At 38.0% G+C, this 24,547-nt stretch overlaps 1 protein-coding gene across 5 annotated transcripts in view; it reads right to left on the bottom strand.

Moving 5' to 3' along the window:
- apbb2a (amyloid beta (A4) precursor protein-binding, family B, member 2a) overlaps nucleotides 1–24,547 on the bottom strand; it is a 62,728-nt gene that overhangs the window by 11,168 nt on the left and 27,013 nt on the right. For 3 of the 5 annotated variants that reach the window (XM_032554605.1, XM_032554603.1, XM_032554604.1), the window contains 3 exons: nucleotides 23,081–23,227; nucleotides 22,335–22,462; nucleotides 756–761 (listed from right to left, as the gene is read on the bottom strand). In XM_032554605.1, the coding sequence (XP_032410496.1) occupies nucleotides 756–761; nucleotides 22,335–22,462; nucleotides 23,081–23,227 (281 nt within the window). Of the gene's footprint in view, nucleotides 1–755; nucleotides 762–16,825; nucleotides 17,012–22,334; nucleotides 22,463–23,080; nucleotides 23,228–24,547 lie in introns of those variants that run through there. The other 2 variants (XM_032554606.1, XM_032554607.1) reach the window with 2 other exon arrangements.

Raw genomic sequence — 24,547 nt, 5'->3', positions numbered from 1 at the left:
ACATACACAGACAGAAGATGAAAGATACACACATTTCTTTCTTATTAACAGGTGAGACAAACTGCAAAACAAACAAACAAAAAAAAAAAACAAGTAGGTGGATGTGCTGCCAGCTTCGGACGTAAATGACAATGAGTAATTAAGCAGGAGGGCAGTGAGGACATGAATGTGCCAACTGGATGGCTGGGTCTCCAGATGCACACAAACATCTCCTCTCACACGCCGATGAAACCACGGACACAAACAGAAATATAGGCAACTACAGCTGGCATTTATCACAGCGGGCTCTTTGTGTTTATGAGTCCATTACCCAGCCTGTCTCCGCTGCTTAATTGTGTGCTCACACACTTTGGGTCGATAATGTTCTCTGCCTGTGGCCAGGAAGGAAAGTGATAGGACACGTCCCTCCTTCAGGGACGTTTGAGGGGTGCGTTGTCGAAAGCAGTATGAGTGGCCTTGCCTCTGATGCCACAAATGATTCTTTTATGACTCCTGTACCCCCTCTGAGGATTCGCAAAGCAACGAAAACAGCATGCGACTCTTAATATGCAGCAGGCTTCAGCCAGTGTGACTTGCAGGTGAATTTGCACCTCCAGTAGCTTCTGTACTCCACATGACTTGGGGCAAAAGTAAAGACACTGATTTAACTCCTAAAGCGACAAGCATGGTTCCACAGATGGGTGGCAGCATCCATATAAAGATTATGAGAGGAGATACGTAGATCATGTCTTTAGTAAACCAATGAGAGATGTTACCTTTCTCTGTGTCCCAGGAAGCATGGGGAAGAGGCGGGGATTTGGGGCAAGAAAAGAGAAGGTAAAGAGTTAGAGAAACATTAATGAAGCATCCTGAGTCAGAAATCATCCTGTCAGTATCTCTATATACTTTTTATTTCAGTGGATTGGTATTATTACTCAGAACACCTTTCCTGTGCAATGTGCCGTCATACCGTACTGCTACATACTGCACACAAGATCAGCTTGTTTCAACTCAGCTTCATCTCTTTTATCCACTCTGCTTTCAGTCTCTAATCGTCCCTCGGCTTTCATCCTCCCTCCGCGTTTCTCAATCCTCTGCGCACTTTTTTCTTTCCAGAGCAGGAGAAGCTCCAGACAGAAAGGAGATCCAACACAAGATGATTGATATTAATGGCATAATGCGCCACAGTGCACCACGTCTTCTAGTCTGTGATAGTCTATTATCGGAAACACAACAAAAGGTGTTATTCTATGGCAGAAACCTTTTCCAGGAACCACATAGGTTTTCTGGGGATTTTCTTTTTCAGAAAACAGCACCAGCAAAGGAGAAACTACATTTTGGAGGGGATGTTGAAATATAATTGGAACTTTGAGGTTGGACCTCTGACCATTATTAGTTGGTGGAATAATCCAAGCATTTCGTTTCAGACACCCCCAGTTTCAACTCCTATATTGTTCAAATTATTTGTTAATTTTAAATCATATCACAAAAGTTATTGGGTGTTTGTTGTGCGCAAATACATCATGTAAACCAAATAGTGTAAAGTGAAAGTCAAATACATTGATGTGATCTGTGCAGCTTTATTGGAAAAAATTAAATAAAAAGCCCTTTTTTATACCAGGACTTTCATGATATTATACATCTATGTTCAGAGAAACAACTTCACAGGATTAGGGAGTATTTACATATTGATGCGTAAATGAAGTAGAAATCTGTAGATGTTTACAAGCTTTCTCAGACACCACAGTGAATTTTCAGCTTCAGATTGTAGCTGCTTTGAAATAATCACAAATTGCGCTTGTTGAACACCAGACTGTAATCCTTGTTCTGATGCGTCCTCCTTCCCTCTCAGTTCAAAGGTGAGTAAACACAGATGTAATGCTGGCATATATAATTTGTAGGTAGTTATGGTCACACCATTGTACATGGTGTGGAATGACAATACAGACGTTATAAAGTCTAACCACTGTGACATAATCATTGGGTTGTTTGATGAATTATTGTTGTGACCAGAACTCATTTTCTGACTCTCACGCTTTGGAGTTAAGATTTGGGAAGTTAATTTGAAATCTGTTCTGGATACACATTGTCACATAGCATTAATGGACTTTCCTTAACTTTTTCCTCATGGCTGCCATTAAAACAACCTGAGGTTAACGCTGCATTAATTTCATTTCACATCCTGGGCTCTGCTGTTGAGATTTAAGTTAATCTGCATTCCCTAGTTATTGACACCAAAGCAGCAACTCTGCAGTGACTTACCTCACCACAAGCAGATGCAACTGAGATAAACACCATAGTTTTGCATCGCAGTGCCAAACAAAAATCCCATGTTGTGTAGAAAAAGCAGAGCTAATTCTGACACATTCCTGCCTTTGATGATCCACTAAGTAAAGCTAATCTGTGGGTGTAGAAACAGCAGGCATGTTCTTTATAACAGGAATCATATCTTTAGAGTGTCAAAAGTGCTGCTTCAACAGGGAGTGCTCCTGCATCCGCACACACGAAAAAAACCTATGGAGACTACATCGGCATTTACAGCTCAAAAAGTCCACACAAGTTTCTCTGTGAATAAACTTTGAATCAAGAATGTGACATTCCATTCGATTTTACATTCTGAGTCCATGTCTTATTCACTCCCTGGTACTTTTGGTTAAATCAAATACAACTCTGAATACTTTAAATCCTATTTCCCATTTCCCTTAAGACATCCAAATTTCTCCCTCTATAATATGTTTGAAATTTCTTGTTCATGAAAACACAACCACATCAAATCCAGAGCAGCTCTCTGCCTTTCAAACAACCAGAACTCAACCTTATTTGACTTTTGCAGCAAGACTGAGGCAACATTAAATGCACCTCAACATAAATCTTTTTGTACGATTTTGCCAACACTCAGCTAGAAGTACACTCACTTACCCTGGTCAGGCTTATTTTTACGTCCAAGTTACTAAGCCATCGTTCTGTGGCCTGAGGCCTGTGATCGCTCATTGGAAATGCCACTACAGCCAGCCAGAGTAATCCAACACAGTGAGGTGATGATGAAGAGCAGCAGCAGGAAACAATACTGACATTTACAAGGTAACTGTGTGGAAATTCAAAGCCCAGGAAGGAAAAATTGAACATGATGTCAAAAGTAACCCTGAAAGGTACTTATGTATGGTGGAAAAAGAGATTTTAATTAATCTGATATATTAGATTTGAATAAATATTTAGAACCTGGTAAAGATAACAGACATTAAGATAGATTGAGGAACTCCACTTCCACCCACAGGAGTACGCTCTGACCCCAATGCTCTGTTTGCAACACTCTCTTTACACTTGACATTTCAATCTACAGTCTATTTGGGGTCTGATTTTATTATACCTTTTAAAATTTTCTATTGTGCTTTTAAATATGCATGATATATATATATTTATTACAAGTTATCTTAATTTAATGGATATTCCTGAAGTTTGTGTATTTCCCCTCTGGGAATGAATGAAGGGATTGTCAGTCTATCCGTCTGTCTATCTAATAGTGAATAATTTTCCCCATAATAAAAATCCCTCAAGCAATGATTCGTATGCTCCTCACTGTTTCCCCCAAGTACGCAGTCTTGGGGAACACTTAAAGGAATCATGAAGCTTGGTCTGCTTTCCTCCCTTAATTGCTTGTTTACGCTGTCTGCATAATTATTCCCCAGAACATTTCAATAAGCAAAAGGAAAAACGGAATCCCAGTTTCACAGCAATAACACAAAAATGGCAAACGTATAACATGATATAATTACCTTTAAAACATTAAAGCAAAGAAATATTAACTTGCTCCTGCTGTTGAAATACCATAATATATTGAATAAACGATTGCTGAATTTAATAGAGGTTTATAGTTAAACATCCTTATTGAGCAGGATTTCATCCCAGTTTGGATTTTTGTAAACTGGGAGTCTAAAAATCTTGTTTTATTTTTTGCTATGTGCATTTTAAATGAAATAAACTAATTAACTAGTGGTAACTAAATTTTTCATTTACTATAGTTAACTAAGACTTGCAAACCACATTTTTAAAGAAACACTCCTCTACGTATATTTCCCATTTTAATTTCAAGATATCTGGAAATATAACTGTAGTTGTAGTTGTATGAAATGTTGGATGTCTCAAAATTATGTTTACCATAGATAAAATGATGATTGTGGACAGGAAAAATGTCATTTTAGGTATTTACAATATTAAGTTTAGTTGGAAGAATTCATTCATGGACATATACATTGTATGGCAAAAAATAAAAAATAAATAAATGGCTTAGAGCAATGCTGTAGCTGGAGGGAACTCTGCTCATTCCAGAACTTTCTCTGGCATTTAATTAAAGTTACTTTAAATTATTAGAACAACATGTTGAAAAATAGATGTGATTTTGAAAACATAACCTTGAGTCTAAGGCGTAGTGCATGCCAGGAGCATATGTGAACATTTAGGGGGAACTCTACTGTCAGATACAGATAGCAGAGTCAAGAAAAATACCTGCTATTTTGTAAATAACATATGTAATATAAAGCTAAAAAAGTCCCCCTCCCCCCCATGGCCCTGTAATAATAATGATAAGTGGGGATAGGCAATGGATGGATGGCTGATTAGTTTCTTTAATAAAAGTAAAAGGAAGAGTCCAGTGTATAATATAGTTGGCATATGGGAAAAACTGCTAGTTTAAAGTTTAGGAATACTGAAAAAAGTTAAAATGAGTAAATACCATTCAATATATACATATGGCAAATGCCAAAACATTAGCGATTCTCCTGATGACCTGATTGATTGTCATTTGCTTTAAATATTATTGGAAATTATGAAGCTCTCTTGAAAGCTATGCCCATCTTTTCAATGATCACTCCAAGGAATTGCACATCCTTATATCTATGAGTTACCAATCTATCTCTATCCAAAAGGAAGAGAATGTTTGTTGGTTTAATTTGGCACTGTGTGGGTTTTAGAAACACAGTTCAACCCCACCTCAGCCTCAGAATGAATGACACACAGACATCAGAGATGTCAAAGGAGATTTTGGCTGGGAAAGTCTAGGGAGCTGAAACATAAAATCTCAAGACAGGAGAGCGATAAAGGCAGGAGGCCAGAAAACTAAAATGAAAAGGTGGGAGTGGAGGAGAGAGAAATGAAAACGAGATGTGAGACCCTCTGAGGCCTGGATGGTGTAGAAGAAGGTGGAGAGAGAAAAACACGAGGCATGAGATGAAAGGTATGAAAGCACCAAAGCAGGGGGATGAGTTAAAGCAACACTCTCTACACGCATGTGTCTTTTTTTTTTCTTTTTTTTTCCCTCTCTGTGCTCCACATATTTCCAGAGCTCAATAAAGGTTGACTTGACTCACTACTACCAATCTCTCTTTGATCCTGACGGCTGTGGGGCAGGCTCGCCCAGAGAGGATGTGCACGAGTCGATGATTAAATGAGGTCACGGCTGCAGATACGCGGGTTGAACCGGGCTTGTGAAAGTCGCACGGGGCTGTCAGCGCATACAGCTCTGACATCAGTCACCCACCACGATAGCACTGACAGCACCGTGTGTAGTAAAACTGTACAACTACAGGAGAGGCTTGGCACTGCTCACTGAAACACTGAGTAGTCATTGCTTCAGTCATTTCAGATGGCTTAGATTCAGAGAGGTTTATTTGATTTTGACTATTTGCACTGATTCAATCAGCAGAAATAAGATTCTAAAGGTATGATACACTTAAGAAAAAAATCTAATACATATTTACAATTTTGTAGCATAAACAAACATTTTGAATAGCATGTTTAATACGTCTTTAAACAGAATAGCCATGAGTTTTAAAATATTAGTGCAGCGATTAAACAGGAATGTTATAACTTCTTAAACTGTTATGCTGATACATAAACTGAAACAAAATGTTGTCCGTTTCCCAGAAATATCTCTTTGAGCCTTCTCAACTAAATTAATGTAACCTTAATAAGAGTAATATGTGGTGCTCTTTTTGACTACCCACATAACAGTTTATATTTTGTATCCAAAAATATTTCCAAAGAACCAAGTGCTTTCTTCTTTGTAAGGATTTAGCTTGTTACTAGCCAACTGACCAGCAGTGCTCAGCAATACTTGAAACCACCACGTTATCCTGTGTGCCATCCAGTAAAGAGAAAAAAAAATCCTGATCACTCTGGCACTTGCTTAGGTATTAAAATGACTTTTAAAATGTAGGAGGTGGTTTGGCAAAATTAGTAAAAATATGTATGTCAGAAATAAATCAATGTTATTGATTAATCAAATTTTCTGTTTTTGAAGATCTGATTTTCAGAAAGTCTGGATTTTTTTTCGCCGACGCAGTTTCTTGGTTTCCATGGTACAAAATGATGTCAGCCCATCCAGTAACTACCATCTTGTCTGTCAAGCACTTTTTGTTTTTTTATTTCGACTTTGAGTGAAGTCAACTCACAGCAGGAATGACTGTGATAAATATTTTAAATAAAAATTTTTTTAAATATATATTTTCTTTAATTTGTAATTTCTTTAAAAGGAAAAAAAAAGAAAGAAAACTGATTAATTAGAAATTGGACTTCATATAAAAAAATATATCCTCCTGAGACCCAGCAATACATTTTTGTCCTCTGTGGAGGACATAGGTTTTTTTGTTCATAACTCTGAAACCATACATGCCACTGTGTTAAATCCTGTTGGTCCTTAGAGAGGACATCCTGGGCCTCAAAATGTGTTCATATTTGCCACAAGAGAGTCCCGATGTCCTCTCCAAAGGACATACTGTAATAAATAAATAATAACATGTTTTGAAACTTTTTCAATTGTAGTGATGTTTTTTCACTCCAAAGAGTCATGTAGTGAAAAAAAAAAAAAATTCAAAAACTTTTTTTTTTCTGGGTCTCAGGAGAATATAAGATTTTATATTCAAGCCATATCGCCCAGCCCTAATGGTCAGTATTTAATATTGTAAGTTTGATGCTTGAATGTAAATTAATATTTGATGTGGTTTAGAGTTAAGATGAACTCTTATAAAATTAAATTTGGGAGCCGAGTCAGCAGCAGTAGATTTTCTGAGGTTTTTACATTTGCCTCACCCCAGTTAATAGCGATTTTACTGTTTTCCAAATTAACTTGTTAATGATTTGAAATCATAGCCTTCAGGACTTCTTTGGATTAGCCAGAGAAGATGTTATGCATCCATGCAGCATGTGAGAATGTTAATTTCAGTCATTAGAGACTTAACTTGGACGAGAGGCGAAAGACTTCAGACTTGACTTGAAGAAATAACTTTCTGCTCCACTCCAAGAAAATTTTAAACCATCTCAGCCTCTAAATTATATTACCTGGTCTTTCATGTCAGCCCAAAATATGCTCAATAATTTGGATAAATTATTTTTAAAGGCAGCAGAAAAGATTTTTGTGTCACTATTTGTAAAACTTTTTCAGAGGCATGGTTTTAAATATCTGGTGCTGAAATAATGTGGAAAAAAACCAAAACATAGTGAAGACAACACAAATAAATTTGTGTTGTTTTCACTGCAGCAGCACTGGGATGCTTTGGTTTTTACTGGGGGGGAATAGTTACATGTAATTATTCCTGTTATTCCCCACCTGCTCCGACATCTTCCGTCTGCTCTGCAGCTTCCAGAATCACTCAGAAGAGACTGATGTCTCCTCCAAACCATCTGTCACTTACACACACACACACACACACACACACACACACGCAGTATGTCTTTCTATCTTCATAAGGACTTTGTATCGACTTCCACTCATTTTTCATTCATTTCTATATCCTAACCATGATCCTTACCCTAAACCTAACAATTATCAGTACATGCCTAACCCCAAGCCTAACCTAAACTCTATTAACACCTTAGTTATAACACATAAGCCAAAAACAGCACTACTTTTTATGGTGCCTGGGCTTTGGGCCCCATAAGGTGCAGTCGGTCCCCACAGCGCAGTATGTGTTAGGAAAATGGTCCTTACAAATGCAGCAAATACAAGGCCGCACACAAAAATGCATCACACAGACTTCAGTTATCAAGCTGCTTATCAGCTTGTCTGAGTAGCTTTGGTTAATATGCTAATGCATATACATATGCTAACTGTGCTGGAAAATGCTGATCTGAAATATCTGAGCAGGAAGCTCTGTGGTACTCTAGTCAGCAAAAAAGTAGACAGAAAAAGCAACAAGAACCAGGTGAGTGTATGCTATTGATTGTAGCTAAAGTGGTTATTACTGAGAGTATTAAGATTTTGTTGGCCTACGTCCAAACATAGATCCAATCCAGATGCAATAGTGAAATGTGATGAACTTGCCACACTGAAACATTGGTGTTTTCCATAAATAATCTAGGAGACAGGAAATTCCCTCTCATCATGCAGGACATTCATAATTCCATACTAATAATTTGATAATGTTCTCGATATACGAGTGCAACACATTTACATAGTTTTATTATCTGAATGTTTCACAAATCATGAAACAGCACACTGTTGAATTAAAATTAACTACAAATAATGTTTGTGGTCAAACTAAAGCACAAGATTTAGAGTGTATTTTAAATGCAGGAACATTTTCAGCCCTCTTTTCTCAATATTTAGTCCAACCAGTTGCCTTCAGGAGTCCCCTAAATAGTGAACACACTTTTATAAATACAGATGTTGTGTAAGAGCAGTAGTGAGCAAACAGCATTATAAAGACCAATGACACAAATTTACCTGTCACGCAAACTGAACATTTTTACCGACAGGTGAAACATAATGTGTCGCAGAAAACCATCATTTTTCACAAAAGTGAAAAGTATGGTTTACAATCATCTTAATGTGGCTGTATTTTTCTCCACCACGGAAAGTGGTCAGGTTAATCCTATAAGAAAATCAATTTAAGATCGGAAAAATCAGACTAGAGCAAAGGTTCACCTCGCAACGTTACAACAGCCCTAAAGACACAACCAGAGCTATAATAGATCACTGGATTCAGAGCAGTGTTCACAAATTCCAGTCTTCTGGGGCTGGTGTACTGTAATGTTTAGATGTGTCTCTGCTGAAAACACCCCAAAGAAATTATTAGGTAATTAGCAAGACTCTGTAGAATCTGATGACATGCTGAGGAGCTAATTGAGCCATTTTATTCTGCTGTATAGGACCAGTGATGCATATAAAAGTTGCAAGGCAGTCTCCCTCAAGGGCCTATAGTTTGAAACCCTTGGTTTAGCCAAGGACATTAAATTTTTAGAAAAATCCAGCTAAAATCCAGACACAAGTCAAATAGAGAATCTTTGGGTACATTTCAACATCTGGCTAAGAAAGGGGCACTTCAAAAAGAAAATGTTCAAGCTCCAGATATGCAAAGCTGACAGAGAAATGTCTTTTGAAGACTTATAATTGCAACTGAAGTACAACTGAGTAAATCATAAAAATCCAAATAAAATACATTGAATATTGTTTGCAACATTAGTGATGTTGTAGAGCAAATTCAAAGGCTATAAATACATTTGAAAAGCAAAACTAGTTCAAATAAAATTACACATACTGGACTAACCTATTTCCTAAAATGCAAACTACCCCTTAAATGGTAATAAGTCATAGTGACAAGTGGTTAAAGCTGAATCGTTCAGTTAATAAGCAATATTCAACAGCCTACTGTCCATAATGTGATAGCTGAGACCGACAAACCCCTCTGTGACCTGCTGAATTAGTCACTACCCACAACCATTAGCTCTAATGTATATTGTCTGTGCGTAATTACCTCTCTACGCCATAAATGTGTTTACAACCCCAAGATGAGCAGCAAATTGAGCACCTGGGGGCCAGAGGAGGCCCCCACTATTACCCTGTGACACACATTTTCTTTCTCTCTGCTCTCGCTCCAGGCGAACAGACAGACACAATCACACAAAATCACAATTATTGTCAAGAGCTGAGAGGAACCAGTACAAAAATGAAATGGATGCTTAAAACTAAAACGGTTGTTTATGGCAGTTTAAACGGCATGCTGCTCTAGCTGTGTGATCTAAGCAAATAGCTGATGTTGTTTACAACAGCAGCCAGTTGGACTCAGATCCTCAGTAACTCTGCATCATTTGATTTACAAATCTGATGGGGAAAAGAGAAAAACAAAATAGTGTCTTATCGAAAGTGGGGGGAAGAAAATAACATACACGGATACACACACACAGTTTATATTGATGCAGCTTTGTGACCCAATTCCAGGGATTCAATGTGGCACTAAGGCAACCAAGACAGGGAGGGGCAGCATGCAGAGGAAGCAGCCATGTGTCAACAATCCTTGCGTTTTATTACATATTTAATAGCAGGGACGGTTGGGTGGGAAAGCTGAAATGGCAGAGGAGTTTAAAGTGAGAGATGTCATGGGGGCCGGGGGGGGATGCGCTGTGTAGGTGGGAGAAGGAGAGAGACGATGTCCTGCAGTTTTCTCTGCTCTTGATCATTTATACATCACACCACTCTGGAATATGTGATTTACGTTGTTAAGAAACTTGAATATTCTCTATTCACACAAAGCTTCAGTGAGATGTCATTTCAGATGGACGCCCCCATTCATGTTTCCTACTGATGTGCGGGCGTGTGCGTGTGTGTGTGTGACAGCAGCAGAGAATGGAAGCATGCAGAAATCTGGAATCAAGTTATTCCAAGCTTGGCTTACAGTGTAGTTTACATCGTATGGTTTGCATGTAACCTAATTAGCTGCGTGTGCCATAAATCATGTTCCCTGCACATGTGTGATGCAGATGTGTTCGTGCTCTTCTGGTCCCCAGGTACGCTGAATCCCTTACAGTGTTGTTCACAGGCAGATTGCCTGGAAAATTTCTAAATGTTTTCTCTCATTGAGAGAAGTAGCGTGTTTTTCAGTGAGCAGAGAGTTCTGCAGACTTTGCAGAGCAATTTGGGATATTGTTTTAAATGTTAATATCACAACCAAATGAATTCCACTGGCCCAGATTTTCTATGAGCAGAAATATGTCTGTATTTACTTATCTTCCTTCAAAATTTACATAACAAGTGACCAGAATGGTTAGCAGACAGCTGACTGGAAGTTTTCTTATAGAAAATATCAAATATTTAATATGCTAAATCTGCCATGAGCTGCATGTCTGAAATCTGTTCAGTGGCAAATGTTCCTCTGAGTCGTCATAACATTTTTCACACTGATACAAACTACAGTTTATTTTATTAAAATTTTGTCTGCTGCACCAACACAAAGTAGAGCATAATTGTTAAGTGGAGGAAAAATAGCACAATATTTTTATTGTATTTATTTATTTATTTAGAGGAAAGTGTGGTTTGCATTAGTATTCAGTAAACCTTACTCTGATACCTCTAAATAAGCTGTGACTCCAGGCCTCATGGGCTGGTGTCCTGCAACTTTTAGATGTGTCCCTGGCACCACACACCTGAATCAAATAGCTAAAATACCACCTCATGCATATAGATTCTCCTGATTTCTGTTAACAACAGAATTATGTGATTCAGGCATACTGAACTTTGAACAAAGCCAAAGGTTGCCAGCCACCCACCCTTGTAGACTAGAGTTTGACACGCCAACTAGAAACAAAACAGTCTAACTTCAGGAGTCATCTACTCCCATAGCAATATGTGGAGGAATGATTTGGGCCCACATGCAAAAGTTATGTGGAACTTTACCTAAACACAGCAGTGTCTGTGGATGTTTCGAAACAGAGTGGTGGCAGGATCATGCTGTTGGGATTTTTTTTTTTCCTTTACAGGAACAAAGAAGCTGGTCAGAATTGCTCTGAGCGATGGAAAGTGGTTTGGCTTGTGCAGACCCAAACCAATTGAGAATCTGTGACAAGTCTTGGAAATTGCTCTTCGCAAAGATTCAACTTTCAGTCTGACTGAGTTCAAAAGGAGAAATGCGTTTCCACAAAATGTTTGATATAAGGAGGAGGATTATAAATGCAAGCAACACATTTCAGATCTTTACTTATGTAAAAATTGCAATCTGTGTCATTTTCTTTCCAGTTCATAATTATGCACTACCTAATGTTGCTCTATCAAACACAATTGAGGGGAATATATTTAGGCTGCTTATAACGTAAAGAAAAAGTTGTCGAGGTTTTACAACCCCAAGGCCAAAGGTTGCATAAAATAAATTTTTAGCTAATTTTCCAAAAATGTGCATTACTTTTGTAGCAATGAAAATTAATTTCAGAATTAGCCTGCACTAAGAGTCCTCCTCCATTCATTTTATGTTGTATTTAAAAATAAAGCAGAAACACATACATAAAATAAATGTTTAAAATAAATGTTGATTTTTACGGCACAAATTGGGCCAAGTTGATTCAGTTAATTCATCATTTTTACTTAATGAGGAGGAACAAGCAAATACCAGCAACCCCCTGCCAACACTTCATTCTCCACCAGAAAACACAATGTAGCCCAACATATCACTAATTTATAAAAAAATAAAACACACACCATTCAGTCCTCCACTTTGAAATGCGATATAAAACACTACTTTTCACTGTCAAGCCAATGAAGCACCTTGTGTGTTCTAGCCAGTATCCAGTAAATTATCAGACGGAAATCAGGGCAGTGCATGGCAGACCTTCATTGGAGATGTTCATCTGAGCAACAAAAGAACCAACTCCCTAAATTTCACTCTAAAAAGATCCCACTGTGAGCAGCTGCACAGGTCACAGACCTATTAAACTGTACAAAAAAAACTTTCCTAACTTAAGTTATTCATGTGATAAAATATTCATTCACAGAGAGTTCTGCTTCATTTGAATTTTAAACAGAGAAAGTGATTTTAAAAAACAACATCATTTTTTTTTTATTTGCGCTTAATGTCTTCTTTTCAGTTTTAAGCTGTTGGAAAAGCAAATATTCCTGAAATGTTTACCATAAAAGACAAAGAGATGAGAATTTGACTGGCTGTTATCAAGTCAGTGAGATGTCTAAAAAGTTCAGTCTTAGTATCATAACAGGTGTAAGAAGCTTCTAGAAAAGAAACTCTGGAGCCAGTCATGGACAGTAAATAACAGAAAGATAAGCATGCAGCAGTAAAGTTTCTGTCTCTTTGTGTTGAAGCTCATTTCTGTAAACATGCCAGATTAAGAAATGTTGAAAAGCTTTCAAACAGTAAAGCAAAATGCATGCTAACTCTATAGACGGATGTTTACAGGGAGTAATATTCACTGTGCTAATCATGTCAATCTCGCTTAATGTTAATGTAAAATACTAAAGGCAGGTTTAAAATCTCGACTCTGTTCTTGACATTTTTTATTGATCCTTCTTTGATAGAAGGAACAGAAAAAATCTGTACAACAGTAGAGTTGTGCAACACCGACTGCTTTCCTCCTCTAAAGTTAATAATTAACAATTGTTCACAGCAAAAAAGCTGTCTACAGCTCCTTTCTAGTCACAATATGTGAATTATTTAAAAATATAACAGATAGCATTCAATTGTGGAGTTTTATCCTCACATAAAAAAGTTGGAAAAGGCTGTTATTTCAAATGCATCTTGTGATTTAAAAAGGAAAAACAAAAGCGACTTATTACCTGTCTTGTAAATGACTGAAAAAGATATGTTTTATTTCTTTTAGATGGATTTCCCACATATTAGCAGATTTTCATTGATGCAAACATTTACTGTGTAAATATCATCTTTAAGAAAATTCTTGACTGGGATACCAAGCAAAAAATATATATCTCTAATCTATGCATCTTTAGTTGTATTTGATTATTTTCAAATGGGTGAATTATTCACTGTTGAGCTGCACTGTAATTGTGTTACTGCATCTGTAACATAAATGAAATTTACTATCCTAAATGGATCTGTTTCTACTAGCTCCCCATAAAATGCAGTACTAGAGCACTACGTAACTAAATGTTTGAAAGGATGCAACAGGGACACAATGACTGTCTACTGGTCTACCTGCATTCCGACACCAATGATCTGCAAACTGTTTCACAAATTTCTATGTGCCACAGCCAGAAAGGATTTTATCAGGAAGAGATTTATTGGCGGACGGGGCTAAGGAGGGAATCTATAGGGAGAGCAGGAGGGGTAATCTTTCAGGAAGACAAGTATTACAGCAGGTGTGCCCCTAACAATGCTAATGTAAGGCAGTGAGCAGGAAGGCTGCAGAGACAGGAAAACTGCAGGAAAACAAAGGAGTTTTGGAAGCGTTTGAAATTCAGAAAGGATGTGGTGACATCTGACTCTGAGTGAGGCAGAAGGAGAGGCAGGGGACACAACCTGTACCGACCTGGTGACCGCTGATGAACATTTTCTATCTCGATAAGAGCAGCTAGGAAGCTGGAGTGATGAATTGTGGGTAAATGAAAGGAGCTGATGGGAAGGAGCGACTCAGATCGAAGCAGGAGCAGGGAGCAATGGCCATCAATCACTCTGACATCTATCAAATAGGTGTAGGTGTTGAGGCTTTGTCCCTGGGGGTCCATCAGAAGGACATGTTGCATGTTAATTAGGGTTAGAAAGGCCTTGACATCAGCAAATAAAAGCTTGAGGAGCACTTGCCAGCACCCAAACCCCCTCGCAAAAACTCACTTCAGTGACATAGATGTGAGGAGATTGCCAGAATGTGTTGAGATCTTAAAAATTCATAATAGTGGAGGCGTGTTTGCCTCCTCTCCTCTCTTCTTTTCTCCTCTATATGCCACAGCTGTCCACCGAAGGTCAGCAGCTGTGGGGAATAAGTGAGAGCTGAAGGGAATAGGCAAGAGTCCCATTGCTGCCCACTAATGAATATGAATGAAACGTGCAAGTAATGTGTATTTGTAGAAGTGTGGTATTATGCGTTTGCTCACATGATTCATTAGTGGGCAGGGGCAAAGCTTAAAAAGCAAGATAGGTCAACATCAAGTCAACGCAAACAAAGAATTAATACATTTTTAAAATCTTTATAGGAGTTAAATGCCGAGGATACAAATGGTAGCAGGTGCAGTTGTGTGTTGTAAATTACTCCAGACCAGCTATTCATTTTTTCCTATAAAGTGAGGTTCTGTTAAAGCTGCAGTAGGTAACTTTTACAAAAATACATTTTTAACAAATTTGCTTAAACCATCAGTATGTCCTACAGTATAATATGAGACAGATAATTTGTGAAAAAAAAATTAAGCTCTTCTGGCTGCTCCCAGTGGTCCTACTGCTATTTGTAGAAAAACACCGCTCCTCCTGGCTCTGATTGGTTGTTTCTGACCAATCAGAATGTTTTTGGACTGTCAACCAACTTAAATAAGCGCCCAGCAAAGAATTTGCCAGAATGAGCATCTCCTAATATTATACTTGTATACAGTTCTTCTTCTTTTCTACAACAAAAAATTATGATTTTATTTGACAAGGGCAGGACTCATTTATTTTCCATCCCATGATGTTACAAGTTAATCGTCACAGAAAGTATTTAACAACATGCAAATTTATTCAGCTATGCTGAGTAAAAGGTGTGTGTGAGAGATGGGGGACTTTAGGGCAGTGCTGAGTTTACCTATCTGGTTTAAACAACCAGAGAAGACCAAGCACTTTGAACCAGAGTGCTATAACGAACATTTTTAGCAGTAAACGTAACATTTACCATATATTTTTAGTTCTTCAAGATGAAGTTAACTCCTCTGAAAGTCTTAAAACAACTAAGAAACCCTCATATCAATTTCAGCAAACACTATTTTAAGAACCTTTCAGCTTCCATTTTTGTATCGGGTGGTTACTCCAATCTCAAAGACATCATGGAAATGCTATTTTATGAATCTTTAAACTGTTGTCAGATGTATATTAAGCAGGTAATTACAAAGATATTGTTTATTAATAAACTAGGACGAGGTAGTGTGCCACAAATATTCCCAAATGCACACACGGAACATGTTCAGTGTTCCTTGTCAGAGACACAGTTGATGTGTAAATAAGGCAGAGTAAGAATAAAATAATGGTGTTGGTAAATGCTTTGTTAGCATGACTTTGTTATCTGTGTAAATAATCCTCAGCCTCTTTGTAAATTAACCCCCAAAAGAAACACGATGATGGTTAGAAGTTCGTTAAAATGTGTTCACATGATGTTTTTGAGGTAGGAGTTGTTCTAAGGTGGTAGAAGTTCACTCTGGTCTTGGACCTACACAGACGAGCTGTAAGCGACAACCTCTAGGAGCGCTAAGACTAAATAATCTGGATATATGCTAAGTAAATATAACATGAACTTGATCTACTACAGGAACATTACCGACAGCTCATTTTCAGAGACTCGCTTTCAAAAATGCAGAAGCTTTCCTTTAAATAAAAAATGCGTTGAAGATCCCCTGTTCAACACCACAGCAACACCATGCATGCAGGAAAATGCACACTTTCACACAAATTTTATACATCCTCACTGAAACTCTATCAGGCTGCAAAATGAAATGCAAATGCCAAAAATAGTAGCACTCCCCAGCACACTAAAAAATAAGCCACGTCTAATATCAAACAGCTCCAAAAAGCCATGACAAACACTTTGAAAAGCCCCCGCAGCAAATCCAGCCTATTTAATCTTGTCTTTTCCAATCCTGCCTCTGCTTACTTGGTCTCTCTCCCATATTTCTGACTCCCTGGGTATCTTGGTCTTGCCTCAGCGGCTGCAAACCTGCAGCTGAGAGCCAGAAATCACTGTACCTGATGGCTGAATGAACTAAGAGAATGAGTGGGATAGGAAAACACAGCAGGAGCATCTAAGGAGCAAATGAGTAAAAAACATGTCAAGCACTTCTGAATACCATGACATCCGTGAGAAAGAGTGGTTGGAATCATCAGAGAGGAGAAGAAGGAGTGATGGAGAAGGAGAATTGAAGGATGACTGAACTACATGGAGTACTCACACTGGCGGACATCCTCGCCCAGATAGCGACAACTACTTTCCTGTCCTCATTAGCTCCACCAGCGCTGTGACACTGCTTCAGCCCCTTTGTCGTATCTCCCCCAGGGTAAATCTCTTCCTTATGCTTCTTCTCTTTTTCTTTCCTCCTTTTTTTTGGTCCTTTGGGGTTCCTTTCCTTCGTTCTCCTCCCCTCCCCCTGTTACTTCTCCTCCCCTTCCCTCAGATACACCTTTCCTCCCCCTTTTCCTGCTCCTTGATCCACGACTCTTGCGGTCCGAAGAGTCTCCTGCGAAGTCCTGGTGTGTCCAGGTCAGTGCAAGCAGGGAATAATCCCTCTGTCTCTCTTCTTCTTCTTCTCCCTCTCTCTCGCTGCAATGCACACTTTCTGTTCTGTTTTCCTTGAGTATCTATTCTTCTATCCTCCTGTTTCTCCCTCTCTAGCTTCACTGAAACTAGGAGGAAAGAAGAGAGAATGCGTCTCCCTTACTAAAGTGCAACAGCGGGAGAAACAAAGAGAGGCAGATGGGAGAAGAGGCAACGCTTCACAGCCAATGGCAAAAGAGGGGACGCTGACAAGAGCGCTGGAAACAAAGAATGGAAATAGCACAAGAGCATTACAGACAGAATGATGGGATTGTGAAGTGGGGTAAAACACACAGACATACCACGCACACACAAACACACACACTGAGTGCTCCAAATATAGACCTATGACTTCATCAATTCAAACTCCCTTGCAGCAACACACACATGTATGCATATGCAAACACGTGCAAGTGCAACCAGGCGTGCACCAGTGAGACTTGCTGAGTGCTACAAATATGGCTTCATGACTTCATCGAGGTGCAAACCCCTCCTCCTCATCCCCCTGGCATTGCCCCGCCCTGGTCTAGAGGCGGTGGGACTCATTCATATTGAATCGAGATGCAGGAGAAACAGAGGGAACGCACTCAGGACCACACTGGGGATATTCTTCAGATGGATGGATACCGGAGAAGACAAGATGACAAGAGAGATGAAGGATAGAGCAAAAAGGGAAGATTGTGCTTTGTCCTTGATTCAAAGCGCATTTTGGTTTCTACAATATCTGTTGATTACATTAACATATTTTTCAACCTAAATTTCTTTGTAATTTTTCTACGAAAATCCAAAGAAGGATTTATTTTAAATCTTAAAATCAGACTTGTTCTGTCCAAACATGTACAAGAAATATCAGCACACAACATAAAATGTTAAATTCAGTTTTAAGTGTTGAGGCCCAAAATTAGCAGCTAGATAAAATCCTAAATTAAATTTTTATTAAAGTGTCTATTCTTACAAAATGTTATTTGCTTTGTTTTCCGACTAAGCTTAATACATTTTTCCAGGTAGTTTTTTTGTTTGTCTGTTTTTATCTAAATGCACAGACAAAGCAATCAGTATTCCTTAATATATCTCCTTGTAGTCAGAGATATGAATCATTTACTTCAGCCTGTGGCTACACAACTTAGCTAAACATATGTTCCAACCACATTATTGTATGTGACATTTTTAGGCTTTATGCCAATCTGTGTGTGGCTGAAAAATAACATACCATTCCTACACTGATCCATGGTGGAGGCAGAATCATGCTGTGGGAATGCGTTTCATAGTGAGGTCAGAAAATGAGGTCAGATTAATGAGAAGATGAATGGTGTAAAATACCGAGTAATCCTAAAAGTGCTTTTCTAGTCATGCCTACCATTAAAAGAGCTTTTGCTTGAGTCTCATACATCCAGCTGCATTCACACATTCATGTAATAACATGCAGACCAGGATGCCAACTTGCAGTTCTGTGCCTGACCTAAGAGTTTTTAATACAATTCAGGAGAAGAACCTGGAATGAAACCCACAACTTTCAGATTCCAAGACAAATGTTCTTCCAACTGATCCACTGCCTCTCCTATTTCTGTCCTCTAGAAGGACAAAGCTAGCAGAGACATGTCTTGCAGGTGGTCTACAAAGTATTGACACAAGGGTCAGAAAAAAAAAAAGACTTTTCAAATTTTTACTTGTAAAAAAAGTGTGAAAAACATGTATCATTTCTCCTCCAGGTCACACAGTTTTTTCTCTATTTTATACAATCCTGGTGAATCCAGAAAGGTTTTGGGGTTATGAGGTGAAGACATGCTGAAAAAAGCTTTTTGGAGCATAAATACTTTTGTCAGGTACTGTCAGCTTCTCAGGAAGAACAAAACTTGATGGCAATGCCCTCTAGTGGCAGGTCTAAGCAAGTGAAACCTTTACTCAGGCACTGGACAAAACATTCAATCATCTTTCTAACATGCCACACTGCAACACAAGCACACAAATACACTTCCAAAGCATTTCACAAAAACAAGTATATTACATTTATCAACTATTACAGTCTCCATTTTGTAAGTGTGTGATTGGAGAACAAGACCTTAAAGGACAACTTTCTTCCTTTAACTCTGCTCTAAGAGAGAGATGTTGCTTTCCATGAGAATAGCATAACACTGGAACATTCATCCAAGTACATTAACTCAGCGGGGAAATATGTTAAGGAAAAATAGGTTTTCATAAAATCACCAGTGGCACAATTGTTATCATCCACAAAAATCCATTTAAAAATAAATACAACTGTAGCATTTTAGCAATTTCAGATTTTTAATATGTATATGATCATTTAGAAGCACTCTGTCTAAAATAACATCACAGATGGACAATGACTCCCACTCCATCCATGAAGCTAATGGTCAACTGGAGAGCTCCCTCAGTGTCAGACTGCTACATCCTAATTGCAAAAGGGAGCGTTACAGGAGATCCTTCCTCCCAGCAGCTATAAAAACTATAAAACCGTCACTGCTCCCTACAAACAAACTCAAAACTGTTGCCTTTATGTAGGGAATTTCCCTTTATAGTATAGCATAGTATAGCATGTATATCATTCTCAGTTCTGTTTTAATATTTTTATTTTTGTATACATCTACATGCTTCGATTCCTTGTGACTTTGCTGCTGGTACACCTGAACCTCTGCGGGTTGCTTTTATTCTATTCTATTTTATTTTATTCCATTCTATTCTAAAACCCATTGTGTATTTTAAGTCTCGAGCAAAGCAGAGGGACTGCGGGTTTTAAATTCCTGGTGGGAAGGGGAGGATAAAAAGAGCATTATTGTAATATTATTAGAGATGACAGAGATCGCAGTGAGGAAACATGTCAAAGGAGGGAGCTGTCTTGGATTGACCCTCTCCTCCTCCTCCGGCTGCTGCATGCTTTATCCATTACCACTGAGAGAGAGAGTTTCTAAAAGTTTCTAAGTCCTCTGAGATGTTAGATGTTGGAGGGACTTTTCTGTCTTTCTTCTTTCCTCTTTATCTCCCTCACACATGAGCAGCTGAGGCTGCAACAGCGTTCAAAAAGCAGAATTAGAAGATGAAGAGGAGAGGGAGAAGGATAAATGAAAGATGAGGAGCACACCAGTGCTTTAAAGATGAAGAGAAAATGAACAAAATAGATTGAAATGAGAGTACGGGTTTCACACAGATGATGTTTTAACTCAATCTTCACCTGATTTCTTTAAGACCAGACACTGCAACATCTACAGATTCTCTCTTCTCTAAGACCATTGAGTGGGCGATCTTTAAAGTGGCTTTACTTTCAGCTAAAAGATTTTCATTGGAGTTCTATACGAGGACAAGGGTGGTTTACATCTGCACTGATGAGAACAACATGCAGTGCTGGGAAAACCTATTGTTCCTTTACAAATTGCCTCTGTTTTGCTGTTCCATCACATTTACATCTTTCAGATCAATAAGTAGATTTTAACATCAGACAGCTATGGCCTGAATAACTTCACAGTGTTTTCAAATACTAATTTCATGTATTAAACAGGAAAAAAAAAGTCATCAAAGCCTCCTCCTTGATTGCATAAACAGTTATTGGACTGTTTAAGGTTACAAAACATAATCTCAATAAGATTTAAGACCAGACTTTGCCCATGTCACCCAGAACCTTCTTTTATTTTAGCCAGTTGGGAAGGTGAGCTACTGCTCCATGTAGACAATGGCTCTCACTGTGGTGCGTTGAATTGTCAGATCTTTAGAAATTAGATGAGCTCACCTCAATAAGAGGTGAGTCATCTATCATTGAATTTTGTTTGATCAAACATCCCTGTTGCTTTTTCCAATTTTTTAGCCTAATACATGTTGTCAGATTGCTTTTGTGTAAGTACTTGATTCTGCAGGTCTGGTGGTAATTAGGTCTAGGTGTGTCTGTTGATATTAAAAAAAGAATGTGATTATTTACAGTTCATTTATGATTTAACAAGGGAAGGAGTTGGGTTTTCACATTGACCTGGTTGATTTGGACACATGTCTTCCATGAATAAAATTCTCATTTTGTGTTAATTTAGCAAACATTTGTCAGATACAAAAACAGTGAAAACATGAAAGATTTGAAAAATCTATTTGTTTATTTGTTAAATGCTTTTAAATAAGTTAAATATGTTAAATAAGTACTACATGCAGAAATATCCTGTGTTGAGACATTTGACTTAGAAACGAGACCCTCCATCTCCCATTTGCAGCAATGCTAGCCTCAGCACATTGTCAACTCAATACTAAAAAGTTAAAACCATGGGACATTTGCAAATGACTGAGAGTCCCACGGGGTTCTTGCAGGGGAGCCAAAGGCTTGAAGAATAAGAATAATTATGGAGTTTTAAATGCAGTTTGTGCAAATAAGGGTTGAATAATAATGAGGTGAATTCTGTTCTCCTGTGATCTTTCAAAACTCCTGATTCAGTTTCCGTCAGCAGAAATATTACACACACACACATATTAAATTTTAAGAATGCACTTTCGGCTTTGTTTGTTCGGAGATCCTCATATGTTTGTATCTGTTCGTATTCACACCTCCTTGATATTCAAAGTATAGCAGGTATATTGGAATTTATTAAATGCTGGAGAATTAATGGACCAACATAATCACAAAGCTATCTGGGTTACCAGCAATAGCTAAACTGTATAGTTTAGCTTTTAATGGATATTGTTCCAACATCCACAATTCTGTGGAGATGATTTTTTTTGTTGCTGTTCATAAATGAACCTTGTCTGAATCAGGACATGAAAGCAAAAACATTATTTAAGCTTGCAAATGGGAATATGTTCCACAGAGGTAGCACACTATATGCAAAAAAGTATTTTTGATCATATATGCACTAATTTATTTATTTGCAACATATAGACTTTGTTATTAAAGTGCAAAGCAACTGCTTGTCGATCCAGCTGCAGTCTGACAAATCCCAGTGAAGATTAGTCATTTTACCAACCGACTGTGGCACAGTATATTTTCTAAGGGAGCAAAGCTGCTGAATCCAATGTCTAGGGATGGTAATCATGGTTAAATTGTTTATTCATTTCTTTTTTTCCAGAAAAATCATGGTACTACACCATACTGTGCACAAATAGGCAAACAGAATCCTGAAAACGATCCCAATTAAATAAAAATCTGTGTTGTGTCTTCCTACCTGTCGTGATCTCGCCCGACGCCCCAGACACGGATGCTGCTGATCGGTTGAGAGTGGAGCAAACTGCGATCATCTGGGTCAACTAGAGTTAACATTCGATCTTGAAGCACCAACAGCATGCCTTTACCCTGGAATAATGCACACAGGGACACTTTCAACCTGCAGCCCAAAGCTGATTACAGTTTCTCATTGATTGAAAAGTCTGCAGCAGTATTTACTCTCTCCATGTTTTCTGGCTTCACATCAGAATAGTACCAAGGCAAGCTGTTGCGGTGGGTCACTCCATTAGCTTGCAGCAAGAAGGTTCTAGTTTTAAACCTTCAACTTGTAGAGGTTTCTGTGTGGAGTTGTCCACAGCAGTGTTAGCCCTGTGATTGCAGCTACTTTATATGTAGCTTTACTACATGATATGGATGTTTTCATCGACAATCAGGATTGAGAAAATAATGCTACTTTCTGTCATTTAATATGAGAAGCTCAATACCACGCACATTTCTGGGAGCTAATAACGATGTTCATTGAACGTCCATGGGACAGTGACGTTGAACATGTTAAATTACTGCTATTATCATTTTGTTAAGTGATGTGATGTTTTTTATTTTATTTATTCATGTTCAATATAAGCCATTGCCTTTCTATTCATTGCCATCATCATCTGTAACTCTCCACTTTAAACGTTCATCTCCACTGCATGCATACATTATCAAAAACGCTTGTTTAGCACAGATATTGGCTGACACACTGACCTCTCCCCAGACTCCAGCTGAGTCTCTTATGTCCCTCCTGCAGTAGGACAGTTGTCTGATGCAGTGGTGGACAGCCACACTGCTCCTCCCCTCACAGAGGTCCTGCTCTGCCATCTCCACCCAGCCCAGAGAACGCACTGGAAATGACTGAGAGAAACACAACGACTTTTGTTCAGCTGATCTGTGCTCTTCAAGTGTGATGGTTTTATTAATCTCTGGATGTGCAACATGCAGATGTATCTAGAGAAGGATATTCACGTTTGAATAGGAGACAGTAATGTTATTAAACAAACAACAACAACAAACAAAAAATAAATAAAGACACCCAATTCACATAAACTCAGATCTGATCCAAGCTGAGATATATTCAGTACATGCACACAATCTGATGTGGACCAATCATCCTTAACTAGAAGTAATTGGATGAAGATTAAAAATATGAAATATAAAAAACACTGTGTTTGGCAGAATAACTCCCTGTCCAGAATCTATTTCCACCCTCTCTCTTTTTAAACTTTCTCTTCATCTATCTCATCAAAAAGATGAGAATTAAGTAATAAAATTAAGGTTAGTAAAAATAATAAGATAAATATAAAATTGGTAAAATACAAAAAACTAATAGTATGAATAAGTCTTAATGGTCTTATCCGTTTATATATGCTTTTTGCTGGTTTAGTTAAAGTTCTTCCAGAAGCGGGCGGCTAAAACAGTCAGGAACATAAAAATCTTAACATAACTGTTTTCTCAAAACTGACCACTAAGTGGCGCTGCAACAAAAATAGAGAGAAAGAAAGGAAGCAACACTGATCTGGGTTACGTAATTTCAAACACACCCTGGTGAGTTTCTCTCATTAAACAATAAGAAATATATATATTTTATCAAAATAAAACATTTTAAACTGTATCATAGTTATTTGAATTTGAAATCTCGTGTTGTAATAATAGTGTCTTTATAGTTTCACATAATTCACTGTTTTTCAGGCATTGCACTGCTGCAACTTACAGTGGAAACCCAATGCTTTACAGTTTTAAACCAGTCTGGAACCTTTAATCTTCACGCTGGTAATTCATATTGATTTATTAACAACTGATATCCACAAGAAAGCAACTAATAAATAACAAGGTTAATGTCAGCTGCTTGTGTTGTTACTTGTGTTGTGCTCAAGACCTTTTTTTTTAAAGATTTTAATCTGATGTCAGTGACATTTTTAGGACAAACCTGGTATTTTTGAAGCATCATTAAACGTGTTTTAGGATATATAGAAGTTATTCAGGCCATGTGCTGTAACAAATGGCTATACGCTGTATAACAAGAATATAATCCGCATTCATTTCTTAAATAAAAACCCACACTGTTTTTCATCATGTCAGACTTCAGATTGGTTTTTAAGGTCACATCATTTCTTATTCAAATAAGCCACATCCCAGAGACAGTGCCAAACTACTAGGTTTTTCCACATTAGCATT

The sequence above is a fragment of the Xiphophorus hellerii genome, chromosome 23 (genome assembly GCF_003331165.1).
Source record: "Xiphophorus hellerii strain 12219 chromosome 23, Xiphophorus_hellerii-4.1, whole genome shotgun sequence".
Taxonomy (NCBI): domain Eukaryota; kingdom Metazoa; phylum Chordata; class Actinopteri; order Cyprinodontiformes; family Poeciliidae; genus Xiphophorus; species Xiphophorus hellerii.
This window is presented reverse-complemented; position numbering and strand designations above follow the sequence as displayed.